This window comes from Pezoporus flaviventris, unplaced genomic scaffold, assembly GCF_033815535.1.
Source record: "Pezoporus flaviventris isolate CSIRO_AGI_PZ_B2104156 unplaced genomic scaffold, CSIRO_AGI_Pfla_v1 ptg000023l, whole genome shotgun sequence".
Taxonomy (NCBI): Eukaryota; Metazoa; Chordata; class Aves; order Psittaciformes; family Psittacidae; genus Pezoporus; species Pezoporus flaviventris.
Genome location: NW_026892571.1, coordinates 3,958,600 through 3,983,204, shown reverse-complemented (window position 1 = coordinate 3,983,204; position 24,605 = coordinate 3,958,600). Strand labels below are relative to the sequence as shown.

At 44.8% G+C, this 24,605-nt stretch overlaps 1 protein-coding gene across 9 annotated transcripts in view; it reads right to left on the bottom strand.

Annotated features, from left to right (window-relative positions):
- The window catches only part of KCNIP1 (potassium voltage-gated channel interacting protein 1), a 398,129-nt gene that overhangs the window by 13,920 nt on the left and 359,604 nt on the right, over positions 1–24,605 (bottom strand). For all 9 annotated transcript variants that reach the window (XM_061456423.1, XM_061456428.1, XM_061456429.1 and 6 more), the window contains one exon: positions 1,962–2,086. In XM_061456423.1, coding sequence (XP_061312407.1) covers positions 1,962–2,086 — 125 coding nt within the window. The remainder of the gene's footprint in view (positions 1–1,961; positions 2,087–24,605) is intronic.

Below are 24,605 nucleotides of genomic sequence, written 5' to 3'. Positions count from 1 at the left end.
AAGCCAGAGAAAAGAAAATGACTGTATTCCCACAGGGATCTTGAATCTCCAGATGGCACTGTAACATCATCCCAAAAAGCAGATGGTTTGGTACAACAGCTGAGTCAGTTTGCCTGCTGTAAATAATTACTCACCCCATTGAAACCATAATTTACATGCTACAAATGCTAAAGCTACCCTTTCATGTCAATTTAAACCTTAGATATTAAAGCTTCATGCATATCATGTAGTAGCAGCTGGAGAAAACCAGACTGTTTGTCCTAGCAACCCAATATAAAACATCATCTTGTCAGCACTGCCTATTAATACCAAGACCTTCAGTGAGGTTTAGGAAAGGGGTTAGGTCATAAGTTAAATGCACTTGTCTATCACTCTTGCCCTGGGAGGTAATGCCTCTATACTGCAAAGTGATAGCAGAACTGAGAGGGGCAAGGGGTAAATATCATGGGTACTGAGAGCTGCAGAGCCAGCTCCTCCTGCCAGCACGGAGCACAGCAATCCAGCACGGGTCTCCCACCAAACAGCAGTACGGGAGGCACTTTGGAGATCTTAGCTAAACACAGCAGTTCAGAGCTCTCACTGCAGGCAGCTGTGTCACATCAGATGTCTGTTAGCCTGTCAAGCTGTCTCAAAAGCCAAATGATTTCTCGCTGACTGCCCAAAGCATGAAGACGTTTCAGGTATCGGTCTACAGTGGCTACAAAACTTCACACGCGGAATGAGCTCCTACGTGCAGCAAAGGCTGTACAAATACAAGACATGCACCAAAAAGAGAAGTACAGAAAGCTGAGCTGTGCCTTGTCCTGCTCAGGTGAGCGGTGAAATAAAGGCTGAAACCACCGGACTCCTCAAACTTATTTTGGTGATGTGATTCAAGGTAACTCCAAGAGCCTGTCAGAGAGAAAGGTCCCTCTCAATATCCAGCAGGTTTCTCTCAACACTTGCAGCTCAGCTTTCTTTTGGGAAGCTTTTACCCAATGGATTTGTTTTTCTGAGAGAAACGACAGGATTTCACTGGGGCAGCAGCTGAAATGCTGGAGCTGTCCTGCAAGACGACTGAAACCCACCCCGTGTTTATTGAGCTTAATACCGATCTATTCATCATCATAAAAACATCACCTGGCACGAACCACCTGGGTGACTAAACCCAGACCCGCAGGCAACCATGTAATGAGTATTCATTCTTCAAGGGGCATAAAGCATCTGCTCCACGTAGCCTCAAAATTCCCTGTTTCTATTTATTATGACAAGTCCCTAAGAGGCAGCAGCAGGTGAGCTGGAAGCTGAGGCTCAGGGAGCTCCAGCCTCCCCGCTACCAGGGAGGATATGGCTGGTGGTTGACAAAGGCGAGGGCAGCGCTGCTCTGCCTACACAGACATGCCAGCTGGCATGGCTCCTGCTCTCACCTCAGTCTGTAGCCTCTTTCTTGTCTCCTCGGTCTTGATACCTTTTTACTTTTGATTTCTTTTTGGCTCCTGCCACTTCAGCTTAATCTGTTTGCACAGGAACTTATAGTCCTAGTGTGCTCTATTACATCATGCTGAAAGAGCAAGATTTCTGTAGCCAGAGAAAGGACACAAGCTAATCGCAAGCAAGCAGTACTGCTCATATTTGAACATGAGGAACTGACAGCAAGAATTAAATAAGTACCTATAAAACATTTTCAGGTTATCTTGAAGTAGTGGCACAGTTGGGGAAATTGCAGTGTGCTTCCTGACATTTGGGCAACAAATTGAAGGAGAATATTATATGCTGAGTATTCATCCAAACCCAGTTTTAGGCAGATTATGGTGTCATAAATATTAGATGAAGTGGCAGATTGTGCTCGTTTTGCTGTGGTAGGGGACATCTAGCACAAAACCGCAAACGTTTCGCAGGGGAACGGCACATAATGCAGCTGAGCAGGGGAGGCTGGGGGGAACATACATACTGGACTCGGTTCACTGCAGGATCATTCTTACATTTTTAAATCCTCTGTAAAGCACTTGAAGTTCTCTTTTAGTGAAGTTGGTTTGTGCTTCAAGCTGTTCCAGTCCTTCAGGTCTATGGCACACTGTAGTCATTTCTAATTCATCTTCAATTTTATCTGGAAGAGAAGACAGGAAAATATTTAGTTTGGTTGTTACCTTTGCTCTATTAACATGATGGATAGGACAGCCTGGAGTTCAAGAGCAACAGAGAGAAAAAGAAACCATCAACAGAACAGATCTCTATAACTGTTTTCAATCTCTTGAAAGCAAAATAAAAGTCGTACGAGTAAAGCAAAAGTTCACATTTTACAGGGCTGCCAATTGGCTCCCCATCTACAAAGCCAAAACTGGTGGTGAGAACAGAAGGGCAGGCAGCAGATATGTTGCTCCAAAAGGCAACGCCAGGTATTTCTTATCTAAATATTGAAACAACGTGGAAGAATAGGCCTTTCAAAGTACCAGCTTTGAAAAAGCTGTGCAAATACAAGTGAGAGAGCAGACGTGCTTAAGCATATTAGGCAACGGCATTATACTGAGGGTAAACAGTGAGGGAAGCTCTTCTGTTAACCAAAAAGCTTGCTATAGAGACACTAAAGGTCACCTTAATCCTAGGAGAGATTCAGACAATGTCCACAGTTGCTGAGTCTGGGATGAAACCAGCCTGCATTTGCGTGGATTTTTGGGGGAAGCAGATAAGAAATGAAAGATTCTGATACGCATTTTATTCAAGTGGGTATCCTCACAAGGAAGAAAGATACCGACCTCCTGTATTGCTGTAATCTCACCTCTATTCTGATGCATGCTTTTACTTGTCAAGCCCATTTCCCCAGAAGTGTAGGCAATGCCCAAATATACACAGATGCTTAATGTGTGTCGTTTTGAGATTCTCTAAGCTTCGAGGATCAGATGCAGTTTTCAGGTGACATGAAAATCCCATCTACATCCAAAAGTGGCCTGGCATAAACCCCAACACCCCCCTTGTTATCAAACCAGCACAATTTATGCCCTGAAGAAGTGTTTTAGATTATTGGGCTCAAGATACTACAGTAATTCCTGCTGAAAGACACGGATTTCACAAGAAACATGGAAGGAAATGGAGTCACTCTGAATGGGGGAAATGCATGAATTCAGAGCAGACTGGCTCAGTGAAAGAACAGGCCAGACTAAAGCTCCATTTTCATAAGTGAATTCTGTACATATATACGAATGTTATTAACGAAGGACACACATCACTGAGTGACAAAGGTTAATTCACATCAGTTCACACTTCCAGTATTAAGAGATCAGTTTGAAATCATGGTGTATTCAGGCATCCTCCTAATCCACTGTGTCTGGAGCTTCACAGTCTGTGTTTGTGGGGCTTGAGCTGTGAAAATACATGCCTAAATACAGTGCTCAATGTCGCTTGCAAGGCAAGGAGACCAAGGAAAGAGGCTGTAACAGCATGGGGTAGAAGGGGAGTATCACAACCAGTTATGATGCAGAAAGCTTCCTGAGGTGGTAGGTGGCCAGAAGAGGCCTGAAGGAGCCACCTTCTCCTCACAAAGGGAAACTGAGAGTCTAGAGATTACAGCTCCTGTTAAAAAAAAAGAGATGGAAAAGGATGTCTGCTACAGGAAGAACAGATGTGGAATGGGAAATAAGGGGGGAAAGCCATTTTCTTTGAAGCACAACACATGCCACAAAATTAAGGAATGCAGAAGAAACTATATAGAGAGAAAAAAATGGGGAAGAAATTCCTTGAAATGAGGGAAGTGCAATGAGTGGCTGAAAAAAGGAGAGGAAATACATTTATAAGGGAGCCAGGTTACGGAGACTCAGAACTAATCCATACATTATATAGCAAATACTTCTTTTTTTACCTTTGGTTAACTGCAATTTACCTCAAAGCCTTTACAAAATGCAAGTAACACCTGACTCCTCTCTTGCATGTTCCTGCTGTTCCCAATGCAATAAGCAGTTTACAAATGGCCTTGACGGTCACCTTGGTTTTCCCCGGCGAGCCATGCATTTTGTACTGTGCAGTATGTAAGCAAGTTGCCTCCGAGCCTCTCTCTGCTCTTTAACCAGTTAAACACACCCAGCTTTTCACTGACATTTCCTACTGAGTCACTCGAGTTCTTTACAACTTCAGTCAATGGAAAAATCTAAGAGTAAAATACTGGCCATCTACTCTTTATATCCTATAATTCAATGGGGAGGGGAAACCCAACAATCTATGCACTCTCAGGTAAGTGGTGAGGGTAATGGGGGAAGCCAGCCTGTTGGAATACTCTTAGGCTTGGTTTTATTTACCCTTACAGCATGGAGTTTCACATGGTTTGTACAGAGGCAGGAAAGATCCAGCTGAGAAAAGTCACACTCTTTGCAAAAGCATTTTGATGTAACCGACTGGTTTTGGTGGGTCTTTAATTTCCCATATACTTTCCTCACCTCCTTAAGCAACCAGTGTTAGTACCCCTATATCCAACCTGAACTTCCCTTGTTTTAAGTTTGAACATTACCCCTTGTCCTATTGCTTGTCCTGCAAGGATATGTTTCCGCAACACTCAGTTCACAAGCTTTGGTCCCACAGGGCAGATATTCCTATGTTAAAAACAAGCCAGATGACTGCTGTAGATTTGATTCTATTTCCCATGCTGAGAAATGCGGCTCTTTTCTTTATAACAAACTGTAGAAAGGAAAGGATGAAAAATCCATCCCTTTTCAAAGGGATGCTCCAGTTTTTCCTTCCATTTCCCCATTCCAGAACCAGCATTAATCTCTGCCTCTGAAGAGAATCTGATGGTCCCCCATGGGTGAATCCTTTCATCTGCTTCCTCCTCCTTTCTCAAGGGAAGTATTTTGAAACTTAGCAATAAAAGGTGTGTGAAGCTTTAGCTCTGGCCCAGGGGACACTCAAAATGACACCACAGCAACAGGCTTCCAGGGGGCACATCCTAAAAATGGCAGAAGCTTTTCCTTCGATGGAACATGCCCGGATACAACGGAGCAGACCTGGGCATTTTCTGGAGCACCACCTCAGAAAACAAGTACAAGAAAGGCTTATTAGGTCATTTTGTCTATCCCTTGCCAACAAAGAGCTGTTTTCCACCGTGTTTCATGATAGTATTGGTCTTACAAGAGAAGACACTTTTCAGGAGTAACTACTTCACATTAATGGGCCTCACAGATCAAACAGTCCCTCCCCTGTGCTCAAAATATACCAACACTTTAACTTTTCTCAGCTGGCAGCCCACATTCAGAGATCCCCCTCCAGCAACACTCTGTTCATCCCTCCTCCCTCCCTGGCAAAAGCCTGCCCTGGGCACAGCACAGACCTGTATGGGCACAAACTGCTCTTCCAAGCAACTCGATCATTTCCAACTCAATAGTCCTCACCTCCCACAAAGATTTCTTTGTCAATATTTGTTTCCTTTCAGTGTTTTCTCTTGACTCAGGTCTTTAAAACCCTTTTCTTCCACTCTCATATACCCTATAAATTAACCACAGTGACAAACCCACAGATCCTGTCACCTCCTCATCTGCTCTTGCCTTTTGTCATGTATATTGTGTTTCCTCTTACTTCCATTGGCTTTGTTGCACTGGCTGGGTCCCTCCCAGCTCTCCAGGGATGTCACTGTGTGAAAGACAAGCCCTTGCATTTGTAAACACTGCAATTGCATTAAACTGAAGCTCACTTCATGGTGCTGAGTGCAAGCAAAAGTGTATGCACATAGATCCACACATTTTTAATTAGGAAAGCATTGTGTGAAGATATTTTGCCCAATATCATATTCTTCCACAGTTTTGCCTTGTCTACGGCTTGCTGAGCACTCTGAGTGGTTTGAGGGTGGGAAATGGGCATGCCACTGGTTTCAAGTTCATTTTCTTCTTCAGTCTGCAAGCTCATGGAAAGCCCGAGGGAATGACACTGCCAGAGATGCCCATGGTGCCCTCCCCAGCTCAGGTGCCATGTGTCAGCAGCTGATGCTTACGGCATCCCTGTGGAGCTGGAACTCAGCTGTGCCCTGCTGGGGGGACACACTCGCCTCAGGGTCTGGGTACCACACACCTGGTTAGTGAGAGCTTGAACACTGGCAAATAGGTCCAAATTTACCATTCTGAACCTGAAAGCATGATTCTGTGCTCCCCAGTTGGGTGGACTCAGATTTCTCCCGCTTGCAGGTACTGATAAATGATAACTTTCTTCTTGGTTTTTTGTTTGTTTTTTAGCTTCAGCACTTGTTGCAATGGTCCCTGGATCAACCCCTTCCGCACCAGACAGTTGCAGTGAGTTGTGTCTTAGAATCATGGAGTCATCGAATGGTTTGTGTTGGAAGGGACCTTAAAGCCCATCCAGTTCCAACCCCTGCCACAGGCAGGGACACCTTCCACTAGAGCAGCTTGCTCCAAGCCCCTGTGTCCAACCTGGCCTTGAACACTGCCAGGGATGGGGCAGCCACAGCTTCTCTGGGCACCCTGTGCCAGCGCCTCAGCACCCTCACAGGGAAGAGCTTCTGCCTAAGAGCTCATCTCAGTCTCCCCTCTGGCAGGTTAAAGCCATTCCCCTTGGCCTGTCCCTACAGGCCCTTGTCCAAAGCCCCTCTCCAGGTTTCCTGCAGCCCCTTTAGGCACTGGAGCTGCTCTAAGGTCTCCCCTTCAGGAGCCTTCTCTTCTCCAGGCTGAACAAGGACTGGTGTAAGATCATCTGTACTGTTCAGCTGGTGCAGAACATGCCTGTGCACTTGCTCAGCTGTTTTTCTTGCAATGTATTTGAAACTGTAAGAACAGAAAGCAGCACTTTCTGATTTAGAATTTGTCTCTGGCCATAGGTTTACGGCTGCTTTAGTAGCAGGATATGAAGTGTGGGTCTGGGAGAAGCAGCTGTGTTAATCCTACTCCAAAATAGGTCCAGGTTGTAATAATGATGTAATTTTGCATGTTTACTGGGGGCAGAACACCATCCCTGTTCGCTTAGCCCATAGGATAGGCACATTTTCTGTATCAGACAAAATAGTGGCTTCACTTTGCAAAGAAAAATACTGCTGACATACTTGCATGTACGTGCATATTTTATAGATTGTTGGTAATGAAAGACACAGTTTCATTTCTCTGCTGCTTGCTCAAGAGCAGAGAATGAATTTTCATTAGAGTAGATCAATATTTTAACTGAGCACACTTTGGAAACTAATGAGGCTGGGTTATACACCCTTTCATTTTCATCCTATTTTTACCTTTTGTAAGCTTTACAATTGGAAGGTTTCTGTGCTTAGACTGCCTGCAAATGGCCCTGTGCTTCACTGCTGTAAACTTTGCTGAACAGAATTTGCACTTCCCCAACGGATAAACTGGAGTAATCCAAGCCTGTTCATGTAACAGCTGGTTTGTGCATCAACACACTTACAGACAAAATTGGTTCATCACTGAGGAAAACAGATTTTTATCTATTAACTTTGAAGGAAAACAACCTGCTCCGGTATTTCACTTCCCCAGATCTTTCGGTTCAGTTGGACACAAGCTCCTTTGTCTGCCATGTGATGGAAAAAATCGTTTCGTTGTCAATTTATCTTTGAAGTGCACAGGTATCATAACGCACATCCAGACAGCTGCATGAACCGAGGCACTGCCCAAACCCAGCTCCTAAAGGTGCAGAGACCAGGCACTAACTTGCCAACACCAGCACCAGAAAGCATGTGCCATCAACACAGAGGCCAAGTCCTAAAATCCTCTGGTGACAGCACATCTCCTGGTACTCGCTTTAGCAACCTGTTTCCACACAAAAATGCCTTCTTCAGATCCAACTATCCTTTCCTGCTAAACGGAACAGATTAAAGTGGTCCCAGACAATGCCAAAGTTGCATTCGTGCACTACAGAACAGGAAACAGTCGTGTGTTATTTACCAACTGCTTTCTCAGCTCTGCCTTTGAACAGCCATTGGACCCAAGTTCATCGCCCTGCCTGTCCTTCCTCCCACTGGCGCTGCCTCTACACAAGTAACATCTTGCACAGAAGCCCAGCGCTGGTTTCACTTGGCCAAACCCCCTTGTGAAACACAAGAAGCATCAAACACCACTCCCTGCAGCGGCCACATCAGCACTGCAGCATTTCCAGCCCTTCAACCCACGTGCCTTTCAAATGGCTCAATACATTGCTAGGGCTGGCCAAGGACAAGCCAAGACCTAAACCACACTTTAAAGGGAGGGTGTCGATGATCCTGTCCCCTGCTTCCTAAGGCTGCATGGTGAAGCTGCAACAGCAGGTTCTGTGGCTAACGGAAGGGTTTTGAAAAGATGCTGCTTATAAATAAATTCAGGTTTTGTTAAAGACGAATAATCAAGGCGTAAAACGCAGCTCATGGGCCCGGTGTTAACTGTAACACTGACAAGCATTAGGTGAAATGGGTAGTTTTACAAATACAGCAGAAGGGGATTAAGATATGTGCAAGAATTATTAGACTGCACCTTATTTTTATTAAAAACCCATTAGTTATATTTTAGGAGTGAGGACCTGAAGGAAAACATTAACTCCAGTTTATGCTTTACGTCCTTGGAATTAATCTTCAGACAGGCCACTTGCTTGGGCAGATCTTGTAGGAAATACATCCTGCCTGTGGGAAACCAAGTGCAAACAGCTGAATATTTCACGAAGAGACATAATTGAAGGCCTGAGTCCATAAATTCTCATTAGGGCCAAAAATTACAGGATGGGAGTCAGGTGAGAGCTGTTATCGGTGCAGACCCTGCTTCAGTGTTCCCTCCCAGTAGTGTAAGCAGAAAAGGTAGGAAACACTGCTTTGTGAAGTCCTCTGAGAGCCGTGTTTCCAGATCCCTGGGCAGAGACAGCTGCCAAATACAGCTCCACTCTCTGAACAGTCAAGGTATTTGTGTGCAGTTCCACCAACAGAATCCAAATGTCAGCCTTTAAGCGACCCCAGCTGGCAAATACTTGCAAACCAGCAAGGTTAAGAGGGCAGAATGACGGCTCAGCTGGAGCTTAAACATATGTACAGCACATCTATCACTTCTTAAGAAGGGTTAAGGAAAATCTGCTCATGGCAAATACCAGTAAACACATGACACTAAGATACCAACTGATATATTAAACATCAAACAATTAAAATGGAACACTCCTTATTAATAAATTATTATTGTTATTAATATTATTGCCTGCCTGAAGAGATCAGCTTCCAAACCAAAGGGACTCTCTCCAGCCAATAAACCAAAAAGGAGCTGATGTCTCCTTACCCACTCCCTTTTCCTTGAAGGATTTTCTGACTCCTTCAGGTCCTTTTCCACCACTAAATCAGCAACATCAAATTCCTTGCACTAAGAGTCAAGCTCAGCAAGGCTGTTCTGCCTGTGCGCACCTGCACCACCACCAGCTGCAGGGAAAAGCTACATGAAAACCCAACAGTATATCAAATTCTGAGATTTAATTACAAAAATGATAGAATTTCAGGATTTCTTGGCTAATTCTTGCTATGATATAAGCAAAAGTCATGTATATACTTTCCTCTGCCTCTATACTCTAATCAGCTCCACAGCTGAACATAGGGAAGCTCAAACAAGGCTGTGCTCTGAAAAGGGAGGTACAGCAGTCAGAGGCTACGCCTGCCTCCAAAGTGCCTTTGTGGCACACAACTAAGATCCAGTACAATGATTTGAAGATGAACTACACAAAGTCCAATTTGGCCTTGAATGTTTCTGCAAACACTGTGTTAAGTGTGTTCAGCATCAGAACTAGCTTTGCTGCGGCCATTCCCAGAGAAGGAGACAGCAGGTTGTTCTCCCAGTGCACCGGAACTTGTGACAGCACTTGCTTTTCACTTTTCCTTGCACATTCCCACTTATCTGTAGTAATGTTTATAAGGGAAGCAACTTCAAAACAGGTGGAAAAACACTGAGAGCTTGAGGGTGCTTTGCTGCTTTTTCATCGGAACGCTGCAGAAAATGTGCTTTTGGGACAAGGGCTTTCTTGCAAGGAGCTGGTCAAAGATGAGTTTGCAAAACAAGCTCACTAGGAACGGTAGAAAATCACTTCCCTTTGGTTATTGTTTGAAAATTCCCAGCAATACCATCTGAAAACCTTACCTGGAGGGTACCTGAACTGTGAAGTACTTGGCTGAGCACTGCGCAGGAGGACATGGAGGTTGAGGGAGAGCTGGGACTGCTCCCCTCGCTGCAGCCTTACCAGGGAGCTGGGCAATGCTCAAGCACCTTTCATACCAGCATGGAAAGTGAGACTGAGCTCAGCCAGAGGGAACCTGTTTCTTAGCTTAAAAAAACTTTTGCTACGAAAATTAGATGACCAATAGAGTCAAACCGGTTCAAGTTTTACCTCTCTGATACACGTAAAACCAGCAGGCAGGGTCTAGGAAAAAGTAAGAAAAAGATTTAACAAAAAGAAAGTGACAACCATACACAGCTTTGTCTGGTGGTAATTTTAAGGTGACACTGGATGTGCTCTGCATGGGCCATAAGGTACTCTTTCCCAGTGACTGTAGGATTGTTTCCAGGTGTATTTAATCGTTGGTCCTATCCCCACCTCCTCCCTCCCAGAACTGTCTTTTTCCCTTACCGTAGGGGCAGGAAGAGAAGTCAAAGCCCACTGTCCCCTGCATGACCATGGAACTCAGGGCAGCAGTGGAGAGAATCATGCACACAGTTATGCACTCATGCAAGCATCCATGCATACAGAAAGACAGCAATGCAACAGTCAGTGTAGTAACTCTGAGAACGGAGAAGAAGGACTTTGCATGCACTTCTTGAAGTCTGCTAAGGGGCAGCAAGAGGGGCCACAGCCTCCCGCTTCCTCTCCACAGCATAGCTCTTTGCTGTAGAAATGAAGTGATTAGAAGAGTGAAGAAGTCTCAGGGGGTCTGGAAGGCTCTAACTTGTGCTCTCTGCAGTCACTTCACTTGCAACGGGGTTATTTTGTACTATCCTCACATCCCCTGGACAGTAAATTACCTGGCCACAGAAAACTGGCAGAAATAAGTATTAGACCACAGCTTCCCAAGAGCACCACCTACATACTGAGGAACTGCCTGGTCAGGCAGTATTGCTGAGGCACAGTGCTTGGCCTCACTAACCCCGGCTCAGCTCTTCTCAGCCTGAGGAATGAACAAGTAAAGAAAAAGCCCAGGTGAACACAAGAAAACCACAGTGGATGCTCCAGTTGGCTGCTGCAGCACAAAAGCAATGGTGATACTGAGGACAATCACATGAGAGATCAATAACAGAATCAAATCCTCAAGGACTGGCTACTCACACAGGGATATAATTCATATTAGTGACTATAGATACCTCCACACTTTTCCCTTTTGAACTGAACTTGAAGAAAACTCCAAGAGAAGCTAATCTCCAGAGCAAAGAGCCTACAAACAATCGTCATTTAAATTGCATTCATAGACCACGACACATACCAGAGGCAGAGCAGTACATATCTAGACCTTTACAGAAAGCATATAAAACAATCAGTAGGATGTAACAAATTCCACTGTACCCTATGCACACTGTACCTACCACAGGACTTTTTAACCTCCTTGAACCACCAAGACAGGATTGCAATAAATAAAGGTTGCTTAAAGAGGTCCCAAATCTCTGCTGAAGCAGGTTTTGAACTGTTAACCATTAAATCACCTGCTGCCAGGGAAATCCCACTTTGCTGGGTAACCTAAGGACAGAGGAGAAAAAACCAACCACTTCAAGCCTAATAAGGCCAGTTCTAAATTCACATGTTAACACTAGCTACAAACTAATTTCCCTTGATGAGAACAAAGAAATGTAAATGCAGTCGTTAGAGAGATCATGATAAGAGCATCCTGATTTAGTAAGGGTGAAATCAAGGAATAAAAAGAGCCAGAGTACATCGAGAGGTTCCACTGTCAATATTGGGCTTGAAAAGATGAAGCTGCATTAGAGATGATTACAGATAGCAGGCAGACAGTAGGTGTGCTGCAAAAAAGAGAACGGTGATCTGTTTTTCTATACTGGGTAACCTTGTGGGTTATTAAAACTTTAGACTGCAAAGAATGCCTTCTGGATATAAACGATGTTTTCTTTTCTTCCTCAGAGAGGTAGGAAAAAAGCCCTTAGAAAAGTGAAATAGAAAATGCTTCTTGTAACAATACACTTCATTATATGAAAAACTTCACAGTCAGCTTTCAGGGGTTCAGGGGAAAATTAATTCCTTTCCAGATTATTCAAATCCAACTACGAGGTTTTGGTTCATAGGCTCTATTTTTTTATTTAACACTGCAGTGGTCTTCTTTGACAAATGGCGTTTTTCAATAAGCTCAAGAGGAAACTTCTTAACCATCAGCTCCAATTCAAATGCTTATGTCTACTTAGCATATTGAATAGTACAAATAGGAGAAAGTACAGCGTTGTTACTGCCACTTACAAAACCTCTTCCTAAAGCATGCAGAAGCAGTTACTGAAGACCTGGTTATTTGCCATCTCTTCCCAGAGGAGTTTTAGGATTGGTTTTTTCCCCCTAAAACTCCCAGGTTATGGATTACTCTGTGAGCAACTACAGATCAATGAAAAAGAAAATAACTTGGCAGAAACTCAGTTCATCATTGCTGAGGATTATTTCTGACAAGGTAAGCTGTTTAGAAGCAGCAGGTAATGCCACAGCCAGCCCATCAGTGCTGTGCATATGGAATGGGACTGTCCCTGTACCTGACCAGGGGGAGCTGCACCAGAACTCAAGTACCGAAGCCAATATAATACTCTACTTAAATCATAACAATCTAATTACATTTTTCAATGTAATTGGACTTTTCTTTGTACCCTAAAAAAAAGGAAAACCAAACACAAACCTGTCAGGTACCAGAACAACATGTGGGAAGCAGTGATATTAAAATGGAAAAAAAGGAAGATTGGATTTGCAGCCACATAGTCCTGTTTCAGCACCGGCATGCTAATAAGATGCTCACATTTCCCCTGCAACATCTGCCTGGCAGCAGTTTTCATTTGTGCCCATGGCCAAGCCTCTGAAAGTTCAGCCACTACCTGAGCACCAGTGGGTTTGATGTCGTTCCAATGGCGCTGGCTGGGAAACCATTACACAGCCCAACATTAGTGTTTGACCTTGTGCCTGTTATCTGAGAAAATAAACAGGGCAGATAGCATTTATAGCAATGCAAACCCCAGACCTGTTGGAGAGCAGCGTTTTGGTACAAGGCAAAAAGAAGGCATTTTTCTGGTTTTCTGGCTTTTAGAGTGCTAGAGTTCTGTAGGGTGTGGTGAGACAGGTTGGCCAGAGACACATCCACATAGGGGTTCTTCCTTATATCAAGAACGCTTTCAGAATCCGAAGGTAGAGGTGGGTTTTTTAGACTCTAATCCAGACTCATTGTTTCTTTCATAAGAATGAATTTAAAGGAATTTAATAGATATAAAACGGCTTTATACACAAATTCCTCACTGCCAAACATACTGAGGGGATGGGTCCTCAGCTCCAGGATTGTTTTCAACCAGCTCTGTTGTTTTCTCAGTGACAGGAGCCCCAGCACAACCTCCCTGCTCTCAGGGAGAAATAAACTGGCTTCATAAACATAATAGAGCCCTTGGGAAAATTACTGTCCTGCCATTGTGCCACATCTGGTACAGAGGCAGCAAGTAAACGCCTACTACGGGGAATATTTTGCCCTTTGCAGGGTATGGGCAGTTGAAAAACTTCCTTAAATTATGCAAACTCCTGCTCGCTAAGTAGGTGAGAGCGGGATTGAAAAATAAGGTACGTGCCCAGTGGCAGTGGAGGACAAGCTCCGTGCTCCAGGAAGAGCTGCTCCAGCTCCAACACCTCCCAGAGCAACCTCTGCCTGTGTGTTTGCCGAGGGTACCGTGGGCTGAAAACACTGAGCTGGACACAGCCCCCTGCTTCAACCTGACCCCTCTGCCCCTCCTGGCTTGTACAAAGAGCCCCTGGGGATGAACAGCCTTTTTTTGTGCACTTCAATCTTGCTGTTGAGTGATCTCAAGTAGCACAGTAGGAGCGCATCCCATTTCTCAGCATTACTCTTTATTGTTGAAAAAGTCACGTTTCCTTACACTGCCATAACACAGACATTCAGAGCACAAATAAAGCTTCATGTTACCCGACCCACACTGGGAAGTGAAAAGCTTGATTATGTTCAGGCTTTGTAAGGAACATAGTACATCACTTAGCACTTAAACAAGATACTGAAATGCCATCTGGTAACACACCCATTCCCACTGAAAAGAAAAAATGAAACCTATTTACATACTCTTTATATAGCTGAACAATTTTTGTATTGTTTGTTAAACAAATGTATTCCCTACAATACATAAATTTTACAGGCCATAGAACCTGGCAGCATTTTCCATTTTACTCTGTTAATATGAAATTGTGAATCCATTCAGCATCACTGTTACAATTCAACCTCTCTGCACAAAATACAGCTCCGGCTGACATAATGCTCACCTGCTGAGAATAACTGTGGTGTGTGTGTGTTGTTGGGGTGTTAAAGGCTATCTCACCAAGCACATACCATCTTAGTTCAAGAGGTGGGTATACAGCTTGCAGTCCTGTGGGTTGGTGGCAGTTTGGACACGGCTCTCGGTGGTACCTAATGAGATGTGCAGTATCTGAAAGAGATGTGCAGTATCTAAAAGAGATGTGCTTATTCCCACAGTAAGCCCCCATTGCCTTGAAGCCCTTTTCCATGGTGGTCAGGCTGGGCTGTGCTGAGGGCACAGATGCCATGTGCAGAGTAGCAATTCCAGAGCTCCAATCCAGGCTGGAGTTAAGGCAAAGGCACTGCCAAGGGCTGTGTCCAAACTGCCACCAAGACTGCTTGTGTGTTTTGCAATGTTTTCTGCTGCTTTCCAGGAATCCTGTAGGTGCCCGAAGAGCAATCAAGGCTTTGGTTTGTACAATTCTTTCCCAACCATCAGTAATGAGTTTCATGGAAGAAGATGCTGGATGTAAGGAAGTTCTTTACTGCGAGGGTGGTGATGCACTGGAACAGGCTGCCCAGAGAAGTGGTGAATGTTCCATCCCTGGTAGGGTTCAAGGCCAGGTTGGACAGAGCCTTGTGTGACATGGTCTAGTGTGAGGTGCTGGAACTGGATGATCTTAAAGTCCTTTCCAACCCTAACTATTCTATGATTCTAAGATATTCTCTGCTCTGTCTCAAATGCAAGTTTATACACAGAGGCCCTGACAAAGCCTGCGTGAAGAGGTAATCCAAAGACAAGTGCAATCAACCCTTTTCAAACACTAAATGGCACATAACAAGTCATGGCTACAATTAAACTGTAGGATTGCAAGGGGACAGATGGTGAAGCTTTTTCCCCAGCCCCCAGAAAACACCACTCCAAACCCCAATGCTCTGCTCCTTCTCCGATGCCCTGCAGCAGCAGCAGGGAACCTCAAGCCCACCAAAAAAAATCTTCCAACCACTTAATCCTCCCAGAATTAAGTCATTGCTACTTAAGTGAAGTAAATCATTTCCCTGTAGGAGATTCAAAGATACGTTAGAAATCAACTTTCCCCTTAAAGGGGAGTTTTGCAGAACTTGCAGTATTGTGCTGGAAACACAAAATGGTTTATATGAATCAGTTGTTGCATCTATAGCAGGGCTTGGGCGGCAGAGCCCAAGTATTCAAAAAGAGGAATGTGCAACACAAATTGCAATGCATCCTGAAAGCCACCTTGCTTGAGAGCTTCTTCCAGCCTCCTAGTCATGATCATCAGTACCATCAGCAGCGTTATTTGCTCACGACAATGCACTATAACCAGAAGCACCATTTCACAGCGTTCAGTTGCTTATGAATCTATTTCCAGCCCTACTACAGAAACTAATTATGTCTCAGTAGCTCTCTGGCAGAACAGGACAAGTAAAGGCAATTTGTAAAACCTCACCAGTAAAATGGGGATAATAACACTTATACATCCAGACATGCTCTCACAGCGTTCCACTTGAGTCCCCTCAACTTCAGCAGCACCCAGCCCACGTAATGCATCTCCCTTGTAACAAATGGGTCTGACTTTGGTTCTGTGCTGTTGTGCAAGACAAAGCTCCACTCCACTTACAGCACAGACTATTTCAAGACTTGGTTTGCTTTTCTAGGTTGGTATTTAGGCAGTGCTTGTACTATGGCTTTTGCTTCTAAAGCACTCCAAATACTTAAAAAAGAGCAATCTAAGGAACACAGCCAAGACTAAGAGTGATGAGGCCAAAAGATGAGCAACAGGAAGAACTGGTGGTAAGCATGCATTTGATTAAATAAGAACAAAGCCCAATGACTTATCTGAAGGAGGTGCACCAGATTCTTTTGCCATATTCCCAGTTACATGCTAGTGAAATTCCTTTTCAATCTACCACTAGTATAACAAACCAGGTTTAACATGGCTGGTGGTGTATGAACACATTTATACATCCACTGCCACATCCAGAAAAGGTGACATGGGACTTCGGGAGTAGGGAGGCAGTCATCTTCCATGCCATGCCCCATCTCAAGGCTTTATAACAAATGCCAGAAGTGCAAATAAAGGATATAGATGCAGTAATCTTCTCAAGAAAGCAGCACCAAGGCACTGGCACTGAATGGGTTCCCCTAGCCTGGGACACGCAGGCTGAGCAGGGACCAAAGCAACATTTTCATTCCAAAGCAGCAAGGAAAAGGAAAACCATGAGAATGTGTCAAGCTATCAAACTGTGATGATTTCTCAGAATAAATAGTAGAAACACTTCATAAGGCACCTGATAAATGAAATAGTCATAGGAGACTTCTGGATTATAAATTAAGTAACTGAACTGAACATTTTTTCTCTTCTGGAATAGGTTATTCTTCAAAACCCCTCTGATGAGCCTAGACAATGCATTACAAATGGACTTATTCTCTCCAAGAAGAATTATTGCTGCCAATGGTTTTTTTATCTCATTGAAAAGCAAATCAGACACTTCAAGTCCCTGATTTATTACTGCACCAATTTCCACAAACGTTGGTTTGCTCTAGCTTTAAGTTAGAATAGGGGGTTTGAAAGAACAATAATCAATGAACATATAATGTGAGGAAACCAAGCAATCAGAAATAGTAATCAGTTCAGTGCCTAATTCAAGGACGCATTATCCTTGGGTTATTTTAGGGGGAAAATTCAGGCAGCTTTTAACTACAGCGTAAAAGTTGGACTTGAGGATCTTAGGGGTCTTTTCCAACCTACTTGACCCTATGATTCTAAGTAAGTTGTTTTCCCCCTCAGAGGGGGAGCAGCTTGGATTACATACACTTGGCACTGGCTGCAGAACTGACACAGGAGTTAAGCAGACATTTGGAAGACCAAGACTAATAGACAACAGTGTGAGGACAAACACAGCTTCAGCTTTGTAAAACCTTTATAATGGCAGCCTCAATCACATATACAGTGTTTAGGTAATGATTGCAGGGGACCACAGAGCTGCAGCTTCACCTGAGATTTTGCAGCATGGTCTAGTGTGAAGCATCCCTGCCCACGGCAGAGGGTTGGAACTGGATGATCTTAAGGTCCTTTCCAACCCAAACCATCCAATCATCCTATGATTCTATGATTCTTTATTCTGGACTGGGACTTTTCACCTGGAGAGAGAGAACATGTGCATGTGCATGTGAGCATTATCTTCTGATGGAGGCCTTGCTGTGCCTTCCATAAAGCATGCCTGTGCTCAGTCACTCTAGGCTGATGGTCCCAGTCTGGAAGCACAGCCTCAGCGCTGGAAGCCTGTAGCAGCAAGGCATGCTGTGCCCATCACTACCCACCACCAGTGGCTGCTGTGGGCCTATCCTCCCCAGTGTGCTCCCATGGCCATGCACAGGAGGTCCCTGCGTCTGGGCCACCCTGGGGTGCGTGAGCAGCTTGGGCTGCGCTCCCAACCAGGGCACAGGTGCTGTTTGGAATTCAGGTGGATGTCACTCTTCCTAAGGTGATGTTCCAGATTGGGAAACTAAATTGAAAAAAAAAAAACCCCTTTTTCACAAAAATGGAAACTTTGCCTGGCGTTTGGAAAACCTCCTTTTGGAAACCCTGCAAATTTCATTTCTCTCAAGTGTTCACATCCCATTATAATGCAGGCAGAAGCCACCTCCCCCTGGACCGTGCTCAGCCTGGTTACAGCGCAGCAGCCCTTTGGAGCTTTCTCTCAGGCTACCCAGTGCCATAAATGTTTACTTCATTCCTGGGTAACTGCACATTGAGTGAGCGGAGCTGTAACACATGCCCATAGCCAAGGACCTTCACTGGAACTCTGCACTACAGAAATGTCATGCCAGGTATCTCTCACTCCCCCCCCCACCCCAAGGGGTGTCACTAGTTCTACTTTAGCCTAAAGTTTCAATTTCTTACTATGAGTTTTCCTTAAAATAGAGCTTGCTTTGTTTTTAAACAGAAACTTCTATTTTCTCAGGCTTGAAACCTGGGTGGGTTTGCTCACATTTATTAAAAAAGAGAAAAAAACTATTTGGTTTTGTTTATCAACATGCACGTAATCCTGTTTGGAAAAGCAGTGTGGAAGACAGGATTTGCCAGGTAACTCTAAGGTAACGCTAGCATCCCCAGCAGGATTGAATCTGGGAGTGATTCTCAGAGAGGAGAGCTCACCTCCACACTGCAGCAATTCACCTCTGCAAAGGCTGGAAGTACAGGCTGTTCTGGTCCAGGCAGAACCGAGGAGCAAACACTGCTATCAGTAAGCGCATCATAGATCCCATCTGCACAAAACAGTATCACCCAAAGGATTCTTCCTTTCCATTTCACAGAGCTGTGTTTAAGTTGAGCAGATTGCTCCTAAATGGGAAGCGTATTTAAGCAGAACATAAGCACCAATTCAGCTCTATTTGCACAGAAGGAACTGCTCAAGATATATTGTTCCAATACAGATCCAGATTTTTCAATAGGGCACGAGAATATCTACTGGAATGCAGTTGCTTATTAAGGCTTTCTGCTGGAATACACAGTATGCAGCCATGGGGGAGCTGACAGCATCCAACCCTGGTTAGAGCTCCAGGAACACGGCACAGGTTTTACTTCTGTAGGTATGCTGTTAGAAGGCAGCACCTATACCTCAAGCGCTTAAATGGATCTGATCTCAGACAATGTATGGAAGCAACTAATAGCGCCTGGCCTTCCTGTTCATAAAAAACATCAGCATCATAATTTCTGGTTTGCCAAGAAGGTGAACAAGAAGTGAGTCTTCAGGACACTGGTGTAAATAGACAGTGCTCTGCTACTGGTGTTTCTTCAAATACAGCCTGCTACATATTCCTTCCTGAATCAGAAATAGAGGTGCTTTAGTACCCGTGTGCTCATTCAAATTCCTCAGCAGGCTCTTTAACTGTTGCGCTTAATCATTTTGAACAGACACAGCTATAAATCGGGTACTTACTTTTCTATGTACACACCACTGACCAGGACTGAGGGCAATGACTCACTGAAACTCGTCATCAAAGTATCAGCTCCTGACATTAAATAAAAAAAGAAAACCCATCCAACACCCTAGATTCCTTGGAGTTAGTAAGCAAGAGGAATAAATTGTACCAAAATACCTAGCAGAGATTTTACCCTTACAAGGAACCTTTGTGTCCTTTTGCCTGGCTCACGGTGATACTCCCAAGAGTGGCTGTTTCACCAATCCCATCACCCCAGCTGCTGCTCACCCCTCTCCTTCCCTGTGCTCCCACCTCCAAAGAGCAGCATGGGCACTCTCCAGGCTGAGGGCAGGCTCTTCCTTGTTTTAGCCAGCTCTGAGGAAGAGAGAGGAAGCGTCCTACAGAAAGGAAGTGCTCCAGAGCTCAGGAGTTCAGGTCTTCCTCCCTTTGCTCAGCGGTCTGCAATGGTCTGCTGAAACCCCACAAGTCCCCATCGAGTGGTTCAGTGCAGTGAGGACATCCCTTCTGGGAGTGCCTTTAGCAATTTGTGCCTTTCTTAGAGTGGGCAAACACAAACACATGCACACTGCAAAGATGTACAGATTTTTCACACGGGTTTCTATGTTCCACTAAAGTATAAAAAGTCAGGTGGGGAGGACAAAAGACACAACACATTGGTATCAACCAGTAAGCAACCCCATAAAGTGGGAGCTAAACCACATGTTTCATACACATTGTGATAGATCCCTCTGCTATGGTCAATATATCAAATATACCAGCACAATATACCAAAGCAGGAGCAGAACTGAGCTAGACCTCTCTAAACTCCATGCTGGATCCAAATCACAAGCAGTTGCCAGCCAGCCAGCAAAGCAGAGAAGCAGGGAGCTGAAACCCCAGCACACAAAAGGCAGGAAAGTTTAAGTTAACACACAATAGCTTAGTAATTTCCAAACTCTGGCCCAGCTTGTGGTGCTGGGAACCTTAAAACTTTGCTTCTGCAGCAAAAGCTTAATGGGACAAGCACAAAACGTGCTCCCATTTTTCTCTATCTTTATTCTGCCTCTCCAGGAAGGGCAGTAGGGACTAAGGCACACCCTGCCTTAGGGTATAGATGCGACTAACTACACACTTGACAAGTCTCCATGCAGTCAAAAGACATCATCGTTTAAAACTACCATGCTAAAGTTAGAAGCTTTAAATTGCACTGATTTGTCTAAGGATCTTTTTGCTTCTGAAACATGAATTTTCAGACAGCAGGAGGAAGACCATGAGACTGAGATCTTCTCAGCCTGGGGCCTGGCTTCCATCAGCCCCCTAAAAAGACTGGCAAATTGAGAGACCTGGTCTGATTTTTGAATACCACCACCAGAGAGAGTAATTTGAGGCTGATAAACATCAGTGCTTGCAAACACTGGAGCTCTTCTGGTTGACAATGTCTGAGGACTTCTGCAAGCAAAAACCAAACACACAACTGGGAACGTGACCAGTGCCAGAATGCTGCTTATTAAATTTTCATGCTGACTCTGATTGCGTTCATTTAGCAGCACAGATGTGCAACAAGGATGAGAAGATAGAAGGGCCCATGAGAACTGGGGAATGGCTGGCAGTGTGAGCAAGGTTCGGAAGCCAGCCACTTGGAGCAAGTGTTCACATGTGCACTTACCAGCTTGTGTCATACCAGTAGCTCAATTTGAAAGAAGCCATTAATGTATTAGATTTCATAATTGTGATTCTTCCATTCTGGTTTGTGGGAGTCACAGTGTAGTCCACAAATGAGTTTGAAACCAAGATAGGAGAGCACTGCTAAGAACAGTTAAAGAAAAAAAAACCCAAAAGGAATTATAACTCAATCCAGGTCATATATGGAGTGGTTTTAGAGTATTTTGTCTGAAATGTCACAGAATCAGGGAACAGTTCATGTTGGAAGGGACCTTAAAGCTCATCCAGTTTCAAACCCCTGCCATGGGCAGGGACACCTTCCACTAGAGCAGCTTGCTCCAAGCCCCTGTGTCCAACCTGGCCTTGAACACTGCCAGGGATGGGGCAGCCACAGCTTCTCTGGGCACCCTGTGGCAGCACCTCAGCACCCTCACAGGGAAGAGCTTCTGCCTTGTGTCTAATCTGAACTTCCCCAGTTTAAGTTGAAACCCATCACTACATCTCTTATCACTACAGTCACTGATGCAGAGTCAACCAACATGCTGAGCAGCTCCAATCTAGTCTATATGAACAAAACTGTAACTGAGCAAGAGGCACAGGAAACAGATTTAGACAAATATGCCACCATGGGTAAGGTCATCCCAGTAGTAAATGAAGAGCTGCTTGTGCAGATGAGCCCCCTGGCTCTTTTCCTTTTGCTCTGGGCTCTGACATGAGGGTGCCAAGGGACCAAAAGAAGGGAAGAGGTAACCAAGCCCCACAGCCTGCGTGCTGATGGGAACTCCTGGTCTATAGTCCACCTAGGGAAGCCTGACTTGCCTGTGCAAGTGCTCATTCCCATTTATTTTAACAAGGAAGAAACATTTAGCTTGAAACAATTTCACTAGAGGACGTGAAGAATAAAGAAGAAAAATTTCCTTTTCTGAATGCTCCAGATTTCATCTTATAATCGCAATTCCCCCTTTAATCACCTGCAAGAAATGTAATACAGTTTTGGCCTGATCCCCACATAACAGGAAACGGAGAGTTAGAGCTTTGCACATAACAGGACACACAAAGGGAGCCTCTGCACCCGCGGTCGGTGTGTGCCACCAGCCCTGCTCCAGCAGCCCAACCAGCCCCGAGATGCGGGGACAGGGCACCGCTGCCCTCCTCACCTTCCAGACAGGTCTGGCAGCTTCACCTTTCCCTTCTACTGCTCCTGCCTAAAACCCCTCAGCCGATGTCAGCTCATGGCAGCACATCCATGTGCATGGTGCTGTCACAGACCTGCAGGAACACTGCCTGCCTCCCTTCCTGCTCCCGCTGCTGCTGGGATCACTGCGGATACGGCGGTGCTGTCAGGAAGTGTGCTGGACTTCAGGTGGACAAATGAGATGTTCTCTTTCCACAGTAGGAAGTCTCCTTTTGAGAGAGGCAGGATTAACTGCTTAAGTAGTTAAATTAATAAGGACTTAATTAAGATACCGTTGGACACACATCCTCAATTCAAGGTTCCCATGTGTAGATTTAAGAATTATGGGAGAGGGATTAGGGTAATGTTAATTATGCTCCATTTATAGAGACTGTTTAAATAGCTATCCCTTCCCAGTTATGAGCATCTCTAACTCCATTTCTTCAAGAAAAGCAGCCTTACCTTGGAAATCTCAAGGGTATTCTTCAGCCAAAAGAAACATCTCCCCCTCCAACTGTAAATTTATTCAAGCCAAGTGAAATGATTCTGCATTTCAAATCACAGCATGTTGCTGCAGCTCTTTTGTGCTTCTTGCAAGGCTTTGAAAACAAGGAGACAACCACGCAAACACAAGCAGCCCAGTGTTTAGACAAGTGATGCTTCATGTCACTGAAGTGATTCAGCAACAAGACAAGAAGCTGGACCAGAACTCTCCTTTTGAGGTTTACTAACAACAACACGTCCATGGTAATTTGGCAAGTCAGTGAAAAAGATGAGACCCCAGCCCCCAGAGTCCTGTGTCCTGCTTTGGGTACCCCAACACACATGAAGGATGTGGACCTGTTGGAGCAAGTCCAGAGGAGGCCATGGAGATGCTGTGAGGGCTGGAGCAGCTCTGCTCTGGAGCCAGGCTGAGAGAGCTGGGCTGGGTCAGCCTGGAGAAGAGAAGGCTCCTGAAGGGGAGACCTGAGAGCAGCTCCAGTGCCTGAAGGGGCTGCAGGAAACCTGGAGAGGGGCTTGGGACAAGGGCCTGTAGGGACAGGCCAAGGGGAATGGCTTTAACCTGCCCGAGGGGAGACTGAGATGAGCTCTTAGGCAGAAGCTCTTCCCTGTGAGGGCACTGAGGCGCTGGCACAGGGTGCCCAGAGAAGCTGTGGCTGCCCCATCCCTGGCAGTGTTCAAGGCCAGGTTGGACACAGGGGCTTGGAGCAAGCTGCTCTAGTGGAAGGGGTCCCTGCCTGTGGCAGGGGTTGGAGCTGGATGAGCTTTAAGGTCCCTTCCAACCCAAACCAGTCTGGGATTCTGTGAACATCCCACCAGAGCAAAGTCACCTCAGAGACCACCCCAGGGCCAGGGCAGGGCTGCATCTTCAGAACCCAGGTAGGCTCTCAGGGTTCAAGTTATCACCCTCAGAGGACACTCTTCTTGTTCCTCCCACGTTACTGCCCCCTCCCCTCTCTCCCTAGTGCTTCAGATGAAGGTCAATCTCCCACCAGGGATGCACACATTGCTTCAGGACTGTTCACCTCTCTCAGGGGCACTGCTAAGGCTGATACTGCTTATGGGAACTCACTGCAGGAACAAGAATAGCAAACACAGCTCATTGCTCCTCACGCACTGTATTAAAAGTGACTAAAAAACCCTGATTGCAAGATTCCAGACACCTTCTGCGTAACAATGGTCTAAGTTCACATTGGTGTAAGTCAAAGAACTTCAGCTGTTTAACCAGGCCATGTCTCTTTAATGCTGTTTTCACACTATTTAATAACTATAATTTAAAGATGCATGGAGAGGGGGAGGAAAAAAAAAGACTTATTTTCCTTTCTGCTGCAATGAGAAACCACATTTATTTCATATAAAAATTTACCACCATTATTTATTAGCAAGCAGAAAGCTTCTGGGTGTAATAAAAATTTGGTACATAAAGCTGCAGCTGCCTGAGGAGAGTGGAATTAACTGTAATGACACTGCTTTAAAGAACCTCATAACATCACTTGAATAACATGAAAAAAGAAGGGGGTAGAAGCAAGAGGAAAAGGAAAGATTTCTTTTTTCTGTGGTACATCACAAAATATTATATAATATTATATTTCTGCTAAACTTTCATACGGAAACAAAAGACAAGTTTTCCTCTCTTGTTTGCATTTCAAGTGTATACCTGGAAGGAGCATTTTCTTCTTCCTAGTTTAGAGGCTTTAGCTGGTCATCACACATGGGAGAGGGTAGCTCTTTCTCACAACTAAACTCCCCTTTTCTTGCTGTTACTCGTGTGAGCAGCTCAGCTCACATCGCTTCACTCAGGAAATAAATCCAGTAGCATCTAGAAATGAACCATTTCCATTTGCAAAGCAGTGGCAGGACTGAAGAAACAAAACACATGGAGAAATTCAGTTCTGGGGAGACTGCACAGTCCCTTGTAAACTGAAACCAGCACCACAATT